The 10,507-nt window shown below is 54.5% G+C and overlaps 1 protein-coding gene across 2 annotated transcripts; it reads right to left on the bottom strand.

Moving 5' to 3' along the window:
• Positions 1-2,691: 2,691 nt before the first annotated feature.
• NT5M (5',3'-nucleotidase, mitochondrial) lies at positions 2,692-9,204 on the bottom strand. 2 transcript variants are annotated; one of them, XR_795368.2, is made up of 6 exons: positions 8,561-9,204; positions 6,332-6,432; positions 5,882-5,942; positions 5,507-5,621; positions 5,093-5,333; positions 2,692-4,992 (listed from the first exon to the last, which is right to left on the bottom strand). XR_795368.2 is itself a non-coding variant. In XM_003210615.4 (5 exons), the coding sequence occupies exons 1-5, from the start codon at positions 8,822-8,824 to the stop codon at positions 5,176-5,178; spliced, it is 699 nt and encodes a 232-aa protein (XP_003210663.2). In that variant the 5' UTR covers positions 8,825-9,204; the 3' UTR covers positions 2,692-5,175. The 2 variants fall into 2 exon arrangements, 1 of the variants encoding a protein (XP_003210663.2); XM_003210615.4 differs by having other exon boundaries at positions 2,692-5,333.
• Between the last annotated feature and the right edge of the window lie 1,303 nt (positions 9,205-10,507).

Here is a 10,507-nt window from a genome sequence, read left to right as displayed (position 1 = left end):
TTTTTCTCTTCTTCTGCACAATCCCTGCAAAGCTCTCAGCCTCGTTAATTAATAAGGTAACTTCCCCCGGAGGGCTGTTTTGTTCTCCCCTCCCTCCTGCCAATGCTTGGGTAGAAGAAGAAGCAAGAATTAGCTAGCTGGTAACGAAGCAGCCGGCTCTGGGCAGGATGGAGCTGGTTTGCTCTGATGGCTGTGCAGGCTGCATGGGGCTGCTGCTGCCCTCCTGGGTTTTGGGGAAACAATGCTGCATGTGCAACACGGGTGCTGTGCCAACACAGGTTGGATGTGGCGGGTGGATGTGGAAAGCAGCTGGGCTGGGTGGGGGCTGGGTCACGGTGGGGGCTGTGAGGATGGGAGGAGAGATACAAAAGCATTCATGGCTCCTTGTGAACAGACAAACCTAAATGCTTGTGCACTTCTGAAGCCCTTTGAGCCACCAGGAACACAGGGCTGATGAGCAGGGGTGCAGCCCAGCACCCTGTGACAGCGGTGACACTCAGGCGGTCCCCAGCATTGTCCCACCAAACTGGGATGCTGTGGGGAGGGATGGAGGGAATGGACCAAGCTGTCCTGCCACACACCAGCTGCCACCACCATGGGAGCAGGTCCTGTTGCTGCGCTGGCAGCCTCATGTTTTCTCTGTTTTACTTTGCAGCATCACATGCGTGTGGTTTGCCGGCTGCGTCCCTGTTGGTACCCATGCATGTGCCAGATAGAAAGACATCCATTTCCCCATCGTTTTCCTGTACTGGGGACTTATAGAGCTGAATGGGGCCAAACCATTCCCCTGGCCATGCTCCTGCTTCAGGACCCCAAGCCCCAGAGAAGAGCCACTTATGGGATGCTCTGGCAGGTTATGGGTTGGCAGCATGGCGGCCTCGTGCCGAGGAAACAGCCGTGAGCTCCAGTCCTGGGGAGGGGTGGAGGCCCTACGCAGCGTGTTCCTTCAGAGTGTTTGTCAGCACAGGCACAAACAAACATTTCGTGGGGCCTTTGCCAGGAGGACAGGGTTAACGTGCACGGAGCCCCGAAGGACGCGGGAAGCGCTGCAGCCATCGCTGAGAGCTCCCAGCCTCCACGCACTGCCAGGGCACGGGGAGCTTTACATCTCCAGGGATTGCATTACTCAAGGCCTTGTATACAAACAGGAGCAAAAAGCATTAATCCTAGCAGGAGGGAACATGTGTCCTGGTGCTGAGGGGTGAGAGGAAACCATCAGAACACTCTCTGGTGTCCCACACCCTCACCACCCACTGTCCCGTCCCGCAGAAGGGGCTTCACTTTGGGATAAATGGGAGGGAGAAGTGAATAAAGGGATGTTTGTGGGATTTGCTATGAAAAATCCCACATTGGGATCATGGGGAGAACCGGCAGGGTGAGCCAAGCTGGAGGCATGGAGCAGGAGGAAGAGGATGATGAGGGATGCTCTGTGCTGCCAGGGGCCCACAGCCCACATATTTTCCAGCAATACTTTCCATGTGAACCCTATAGACCCCCTAGTTCTTCAGATCCATGAGTTTTTCATGAATTTGTCCTCTGATTCTCTCCTCCATTCCACTGAGGGGCGGTGAGGTTTGGATATAGGATGGGATGCAGAGATGGGATGCAAGGCTGGGATACAGGGATGAGTGCAGGAGTGGGATGAAAGGATGGGACACAGGGATGGGATGCAGGGATAGGATGCAAGGGTGGCATTCCTGGGATGCAGGAACGAGACGAGCAGGGTGCTGTGCAAAGGAACCAGATCTTGCTCTGAGGCTGGGCTGGCAGCTGCACGCTCCCTCACACGATCGCACAGTCCCCTCTAGTGGATATTTCTCTTGCATCCCCACTGCCATCCTGCCCATAGCGTACAGGGCAGCACCGCACTGCAGGCCCTGGCTCTGAGCACCAACGCCAGGCAAGACCCGCTCAGCTCTGCACACCGAAGTGGAGCACAGCAGCCAAAGCTCCGTCCAGCTGCTGTCGAGGGCTGAGCCATCCCCTGCTCTGCTCACTCCCTGCCTGCGTACTCGGGTGACTCAGCCCTCCATTCCTTCCCTGCTGTTGGCCCCCACCACCCGCAGGCTTTGCGTCAGGGCTGCCCCCTGTGCGGCATCACTGGGCTCGACCCCAACCCCACAGCCCCGCTCCCCCGCTTCAAGATATTTGGGCTTTGGCCAACGTGAGAGCAAGTTGACGAATAACTCAGTGCGAGCATCGCTTGCTCCGACCTCATCAGGTCCTGCTGTGCTGAAATGGGTTGGAATAGGGGTGGTGACTTTAAGAGGGGTGCCTGCACCCTGGTAATGACATTGGCCACGCTGCCCACAGCTTTTGAGCAACACCAAAATCAGCCCTTAGTGCTGACATGTAAGAAATGCTTTCCTTGCTTCCAGCATCCTTCGTGTGGGCTGAGGGCTGATAGCAGGGTCCTGTGCTCACAGTGGGGCTTTGCAGGCTGCCCTACAAATCAGCTGTGAGAGCGGGGAGGAGCTGCTGCCCCAACTCCAGCAAGATTTTTGGTTCCATAGTGGCTTTTGGGGGATGCACACCTGGTCCAGGCTGCGCTGCCCAAACTCACCAGGAGCAAATAGATGTCCCTGGGTGTCCCAGGGCCGGAAGTCCCAAACCCATCATGGGTGCCCCCCAGTCTCCCACAGCAGCCGCATCCCCCCAGAGCCCACTGAGCCCACAGAGAGAGGCTGAGGCTGTGGCACAGAGAGGTTTATTGTGCGTCTCCTTCGCAGTGCGGCAATGGGAACATGCATCTCTTCGTAGCCACTTTCATGCTCAACAGAGAGGAAAAGCCCCAAATCTAAGCTCTTTGGTTAACCCTATGAGTGCCAGGGACATGCACAAGGGAATGCACATCCCAGCCCTGGTGCAAATGTTCCATTCTTCCACCAGTATCAGGGGGAGAGGGTCCGACCCGTGCTACCCCTTAGGCTCAGAAATGCACATCTCAGGTATGAGCTGTACCACATTTTTCCTTGCCATTGCATCTAGGCAGGATTCAAGCAGTGGCAGGTTTGGATTCACCAGTGAACCACAAACGTAATCTCTGAGTGCTTCCAACCATCTAATGCAGTGGTCTGAACTGGAAGAGAAAAATCAAACTGTCCTTAAAGCTGCACAAGGCAGTGAAAATGTAGGGAAAAAAACAATTCCCAGCACCAATGCTTGCTTCCTCTGTGGCTGGAGGGGAGCCCGGGATGAGGCATGTACTACCTGGAGAATGATCCCAGCACCTGGATGCAAACATCCCATCCCTATGCCAAAGGCAGAACCACAGGTGGGAAACTGCAAAACCCAAACTCTGATTTTTGGGAAGCCAGATGCCAACAAAACTTGATGTCTATTGCAGTGGTCCTCAGCAGCCTCTGTTTTATAATGGATGTTTGAAAATAAAAGCTCTGCATAGTCCATCTGAGCACTGAAAGGACCACACTGTGATGGAGAACTGCATCACAGCCCTGAACACGGTGGATGCAGTAGGACAGCAACCCACACGGGATTTCTGTGTGTCCATGTAGAGCCTGACACAGGAGAAACTCCAGCTCTGTTTTCATTTGCTGTGAACCCCTGTGGCCGCTCCAGCATCCCATTAAGGGGATGCTGGGTCCGGAAAGCTATGTCCCTGGGATCTGTCTAATGGCTGGATTTGGGCAACCACAGTAATGTGCCAGCTTATTTCAGCTCAAGGATGGGCTGGGAGAGCACTCTAGAGAGCTTGGGCAGCTCATGGTATCAGTGGGCAAAAAACCAACTCGCAGCCTATACAATGCTATGCATGATGCTTAGCAAAGCTGCAACTCAGGTGGCGGCACAGCCCAAACACACACCTGAAGCACATAGTGGTTTGAACAGGAAAAAATAAAATAAAATCATTGTGGGATATCACTCCCAAACCGTGTAGTCTTAACACAATGGCCCCATCCCAACAGACAGGACTGCTTTTGGAAAGACCCGAGGCAATTCGGGTTTCACTCCTGGCCCTACAGCAGCTTGGGAAGGCACAGATTTGAAGTATCAACTTCAAGAGCCCCCCCAGGTCCCACATGTGGTGGGACAGACAGCTGCTGCTGAAATTTGTTGTTGGCTATGTGGCTCTGGGCTCAGATTGCTTTGTGCTGATTGGGATGAGAGAAGAGAGGAAAGATAAAGGTGCAAGGCAAGCAGCACACAGGATGACCAACCATTGCCACACATCTCAGCAGGAAACTTCACGCCTGTGGTCAGCAAGTCCTTGGGCAGGACAGAGGGAACAGCGGTGGGATCTCAAATGGTGTGGGCAGACTCTGCAGCATGCAATGACAGCTGCACAACCAGAGGGATCTGCAACATGACATCTCCTCCACAGAGCCAGGAGAAGCAGCAGCAGCCATGTTCCAGTGCAAGGTTGCTGCTGTTTGGGGGGTGGGGCAGGCTCAGGGAGCTGGGAGGTGCCACATCCCAAGCAGGCAGCAGCATGTGGCCTCACCCTGCCCCCTGCCCAGCCCCATAGTGCTCTGCTACCTTCTCTGCAATGCTGTACCTTCTCCACCACCTTGTGTTTTATGTTTTCCCATGCAGCTCTGCACTAGTGGCGTTAGGATGCTTGGTGCATTGACTGTCCCACTGCCCAAGCCCAGCAGTTGGTACCACCCAGGGCCGATCCATTTCTGGATGGATGCACACCCAAAGCTCTCCTGTCAGGCTCATTTTGGACATGATGAGGAGGAGAGAGATGGGGCACAGACCATGTAGCCATCACATGCACGCCCCCTGGCTTTGAAATCCATGGACCACCACCAGTGAGGGCTTGCTGAGTTTCTTACAGCTCCTGGCTAATGAAATGTCTGCTTCTTCTTTCCTGAATCAGCACCAGAGTCTCTCAGCTGCAGCAGCTCCTCAGTGATGGGGTGGATGCCGATCATTCATGGCAGCAGGAGGACAAATCCATCATGGCATTACTCCACCACGGAGGGACAGAGGGATGGTCTGTGCCGTGCCAGAGGGGGGAAGATGACACTGTGGGTCCAACATGGCACAGAGGGCAGCCAGGCTGAAGTCTACTCCAAGGTCCCCTTCCTTTCCCACCCCATATGTGTCTGACCATCTGTCTATCTACCTGCCCATGGTGTCGGCCTCCAGGAGGACTCCATGAGGAGATGAGCAGGCAGCTGGGATGGAGGCCAGGATAGAGGTCAGGGTTTAGGCCACGTGGCCCAGTGGCAGCCGTTTGCTGTCCAGAATGGCTCTCCAGTCATCAGACCAGGACTGCAACCGGCGCCTGGGTGGTTCCAGCTGCAGATGCTTGTTGTGGCAGGCAGTGAAGAGCACGTGCTCCCAGCTGGGATTCATCTCGGCCCCTGCAAAGCAAGGTCAGATTGATGAGTTCTCCCACTGCAAGGCACTCCTTGCACATTGCATCCTGCAGACACATTCCCCTAATAAGAGCATCATCAGCAGGGCAGGAACAAGCACCCATCACCTCTGATTCCACCCATATGTGCTCAGTCCTGCTGCCCCGTTGTGCCCTTACCAGTTATATCAGGTCTGTCATCGATGAGCAGATCAGCAGAAACCACTGTCTTATCTCGTGTCAGAACAATCTGCTCCAGAAACTCAGGGCCAAAGTGCTTCTCCACCCAGGCATACTGCAAGGCAAAGGGACTGATGAGTACGGGCAGCCCTGGCACCTCCACAAATGGTTCAGCAGTGGGAAGGATGCTGCTGGAGCGCAAGCTTTTTTACATGTAGGCAGGTTCTGGCATCATATGAAATGTAAAGGCCAAGCGTACGCATTTGGCAGAGCACAGACAGCACTACTACAAAGGTGCTTGGGAATAATTCTGATGGAGCAGGAAATGTCACGGCTGTGTCACTGCTAGGGGAGCCAAATTTCAGCACTGCTCACCTTCTCATAAGGGCAATAACGGTACTTCTTGATAGGGCTTGTGCAGATGAACACGTCAGTGCTGCCAAGAGAGAAAGAGGGACAATGTCACTAGGTGGCCAAAGCCTGCCCCCCCTGAGCTGTCCCTGCACGTCCAGTCTGGCATCAAAGCAGCCCCCACACACAGACCAGGGGGATTTAAGCTATCAACCCACAAGATCACACTCTCAGGATGTGCACCCACACTCACAAGGACATTCTCCTTTTCGTTTCCCCTTGCTGGGAGCAGAGAGCTGAAGAGAAGGGGATGCACGTGGCTGATTTGCAGCAAACCTTCTGCTTCTTCCTCCCATGCCCAGCACTCCCAACACTGACACTGCACTGAGCGCTGCTGCCAGGAGGCAGATCATCCTGCAAAGCCACTGCTGCTCCCCCACCAACCCCAAATACCATGGGAAGGTTCCTACTCACTCTGCCAAATTTGACATTTGCTTCACAGCTTCCACAGCGCCAGGGAGCGGGTCCAGCTCAATGAAGAAGTTCTTGGATTCCCAGATGCTGATAGCTTTCTCCTGTGAGAAGGAAGAGAGCTGTTACTGCACAGGGCTTCTTGGTGCTCCCCTCTCTGCATGAGCACATTTTCCATGGATGGAAGCAGTGAGAAAGATCATAGTTATAGAATGGTTTGAGTTGAAAAAGACCCTTAACAGTCATCTAGCCCAAATCCCCTGCAATTAACAGGGACATCTACAGCTAGATGGGGTAGAGTTGGCTCTGGTCCCCTCTTGGTGACCTGCATCCGCCCTGTACAGTTTAGGTTGGAGGCTTAGTTTTGCCTGTGCAGCCTGACATGTGGGAAGAAAGCTGCTTCAAAGCACAGAATATTCAGCACCAAACTGAACTTCAGGTCTGTGTCTGGAGGAGCAGTGTTGTGTGGATCCATCTGAAGTGGGCTGGTTCCTGTGCTGCAGTGTGATGCAGTTCAAGTCAAGATGCTCTCTGCCCTATTTATCTCCATTAGATCACTTAAAATATCAGCCAGGCTGTTCTCATAGGAGACTGTGTATTCTAGGAAGAAATATATGCCAGGATGAATGTATATAGTCTTCCTCAGGGATGCCCAGGCAAGTGGAACAACACCAGGCAATGGTTTTTGAAACACATAACATCCAGATTTGCAGCCATGTTGCACTGGTCTGGTCCAAAGGGAGAGCAAAGCAAAGAGAGACCACAAGGAATGAAGCCTTGGGACAAAGCAGAGCCTGCTGCACAGCTCCGAGGACAGCATCCAGAGCTCCCTCAAACAGGAAGCAGTCTGAAAGCTGCCAAGAAAAGCAATTATTTTGCAGACACGGGGTCCTTGCGGAGGAGAGCCTGGGAACAGCATGGGTGCAGGCACAGGAAGCAGCCATGTCCCAGTGTTAAAATGCAGCCGAGCAGCTGGGAGAAGATGTGATGGGAGCCCTGCCCTGAAGGATTGATCTCGATTCTGAGCACCTCTGCTGCTATATTTGGGGAGAGGAAATAGGGAGAAAAGGAACTTAAATTCCTGAACTAAAACCAACACCCTAGCAGCTCGCCAATGGTCCAGGCAGACATTCGGACTCCAGCTGCTCTGCCTCACATTGGTGGGCAATGTTTTATTTCTACGGAACTGAAAGTAGCTGCACAAGAGACATCTGAGAGATGTGGTCTGATGCAGCAAAGCACTTCAAACCGCACTGAAGTGTTTTCTTACAGCAATGACTTCCATAGCTATTCTGCTTCCACTTATGTCAAAAAGCATTTTGCAATCAAGCTTGACGGGGGAAGAACTGAGCCCATCTTGATAAAAAATCCCGCTCAGCTCCTACAGCCATAGTAGCTCCCTACAGCATGGCAGTGCAGAAGGAGAAGTTCCCCAGCCTGGAGATCCCACCTTGCACCAAGCAGGATGGGCCCTTCTGAGAACTTCCACCCCGATTTTCTGCTGCTTCTCTCTCCCCATGAGCAATTTCACCCAGAACTCCCCACCCTTCCAGGCTCTGTGCACTATATGCTGCTGTTCTCCATTTGTTTGGGCTCTTTTCCTTCTGTTTCCCAGTCTCCTCTGATGGTGCTCACCAATGAAGAGGAGCTGGAACATGCCATGCTGCTGCAGCCACAGAGCAGCTCCTGCTCTCCTTACCCCTGATCTGGGAGCAAGATAGAAGCAGAGCTGCTCCAGGGCTGGTCTGTAGGAGATCTGCTATTTCAGCCCAAGATATGGAGGTTTTACATGACTGTGGCAGACATGACCTTATTTCATTTAATACATTCAAACAAGTTAAGATTCAGAAAACTAAAAAGTATTATCATGCAGTACCTCTGTCTAATCTTTATCATCCACCTTGCTGCATAGACAATGCCTTGCTTCCTTCCACCCATCCCAACTACAGAGCATACCAACCCCTCAGCACTTCAAGCTGCTTTGCCAATGGGAGATCCTGAGCCCCGTGCACATTCCCCTTCTTGCAGGCACCCTACCACTGTATTCCTTGTATCCATCTCTATCCACACACGCAGGGAAAGGAGATGTGCATTAAAAGTGCTGGATTTCGGGGACACAAGGCACTGCTGCATGCAGACACGTCCCTAAGTTTGGGTGTTACCCATCACCCTCCCTGCACCCACGAGCGAACCGCAGCCCTGCACGAGTCACAGGGGGATGCACAGACTCACGCTCAGCTCAGCTGCCAGGCGCCCGTATTGCTCCGACACCCAGAAGCCCCTCCGGTCCTCCAGGGCAATGTAGGGCTTGTCGGGATACCTGGCCCTGAACTTCTTGAGGAATCCTCCTTCGAAGTCAGCCAGGACCCCATCCATGTCCACCAGCACGCGCAGCGCCCTGCGGGACCCTGCTGTGGGGCCGGACCCCCTGCCCAGCCCTGCCAAGGGACCGCAGTGCCGGGGCCGCAGGTGCAAGATGCTGCTCAGCAAAATCATGGCAGAGAGGGGCTCGGGGCGTCCTTTTTTTGAGGAGAGGGAGAAGGGGAGGAGGTTATTTCAAGCACGCACTCTGAAAGCAGACAGCTCTTGCAAGCGAGTCCCCTTGCAGCTGCAGTAGGGAAAAGCACGGGGGTTGCAATGCGGTGCAGAGGGGCTGAGGAGGGGAAGCAAAAGGGGTGCAGAAGAGATGCGGGGATGCAAAGGAGGTGAGGAGGGGATGCGGGACGGAGGCAATGGGGTGCGGAGGCTCTTCCTCGCCCCAGCTCCTCCCCACCCATCCCTCCCTTGCAGCAAGCACCGAGCAGAGCGCTGCGGGCCGGGGCCGCCCGGGAAGCCGCGGGCCGGGGCACTGCGGAGCGCTCGCCCCGACCCGGCAGTGCAAAAACCCAGTTCCTCTTCCCGGTGCCTGAGCGAGCCCGGAACGGCGGCACCGCCTTAAAGCGGCACAAGCGCCTTGCAAAGCTCGGCTCGGCCGTCCCTCCGTGCCGCTTTAAGCCGGCTGCTGCCGCGCTCCCTCCCCTTCCCCGCGGTGCCCGGGGGTTGCGGGGCTCGGGCTGCTGCCCACCCGCCGGTGCACGGCTCGTCCTGCGGTCCCCGAGGTCGGCAATAGCAGCGTTGCTGCCTCCCTGCTGCCTCCCCTTTACCACCGTGTTTTGGGGTGCGCGCAGGAGACACGGGTGCAGTGTTTTTTTGCATCAAAGCCTTAATCTGCAATCCATCCCTTTAAACCAATTCGCGGGAAGAGTTAGACTTTGCCCAGGATCTCACTGACTGTGACAGCTCTGTGTGATGTGAAGGTTTAAAAGAAGATACCCGGACACAGAAGAACTCTTCAGACGGTGCTGGGAAACATCCGACCGTGCAAAGGAGGGACTCACGGTGTCAGAACGAAGCGCTGACATAGAAACAGCGTGCACGAAGGGCTGCATATTCTGACACAGGACCAGAGATCACCACGGCCAGAAAGCGCTTGGGGGATTTAAGCTGCTAAAGAGCAGGGAGGCATCAAGAGTGTGACTAACAGGATTAGGCAGCTGCTGAGTTGGGAATGAAAAGATTTTTGTCCGACAGCAGTGACTCAACTTAGCAGATCCAAAATATTTCGTCTTCCAATTACCGAATAGTCCTTGTTGTGTAGAAAGGGCAGTGAGTTGTGCGGAGCCAATAAAGGTCAGCGAGTGAGCAGAGGGACAGAATTCCTGACCAAACTGAACACGGAAAACGTGACGTTCCAAGCGGATAAGAACAAGTTTTACTTCTCACAACGAATGGGATTTCACTGCACTGCTCTAAGCACGTATTCGTCTCTCACTGACAATAAGTTTTGCTCACAGGACGCCCGGCATCCCCAGCAGCTCAGCACTTACACAAACCGAATGAACATCACTGCTACCCGGCACAGGGGGACGAATTCTGCCCCCGATGTTAAAGAGCGCTATTTGCACCTCATCAGACAGCGCTCACTGAGCTGAGCCACCGCACCGTGGCAGGAAAGGCACAGCCCCGCTCCTGTCCTTAAGGGCCGTTGCGGCCAAAGCCGTGCTGTCAGAGCCATCAGATCTGACTGCGCAGATCCGAGCCGCAGGTGTTCGACGCACGTTGCCCTCGCGGTGCGGGGCTGGGGCCGCGCTTCGCCGCAGCAGGACGGTGCCAAGCGCAGACCGAGTGTGACGGCGGCAG

The sequence above is a fragment of the Meleagris gallopavo genome, chromosome 16, assembly GCF_000146605.3.
Source record: "Meleagris gallopavo isolate NT-WF06-2002-E0010 breed Aviagen turkey brand Nicholas breeding stock chromosome 16, Turkey_5.1, whole genome shotgun sequence".
Classification (NCBI taxonomy): Eukaryota; Metazoa; Chordata; class Aves; order Galliformes; family Phasianidae; genus Meleagris; species Meleagris gallopavo.
The sequence above is the reverse complement of the archived record's forward strand: the minus strand, read 5'-3'. Positions and strand labels throughout refer to the sequence as shown.

Excerpts from the sequence above, each read along its gene's own strand:
- NT5M (XM_003210615.4), bottom strand. The coding sequence starts at position 8,824 with ATGATTTTGCTGAGCAGCATCTTGCACCTGCGGCCCCGGCACTGCGGT. Across the intron at positions 6,433-8,560 it reads GCCTGGCAGCTGAGCTGAGC|GAGAAAGCTATCAGCATCTG; the intron begins GTGAGTCTGTGC and ends TCCTTCTCACAG. Across the intron at positions 5,334-5,506 it reads TGACAGACCTGATATAACTG|GGGCCGAGATGAATCCCAGC; the intron begins GTAAGGGCACAA and ends CTTGCTTTGCAG.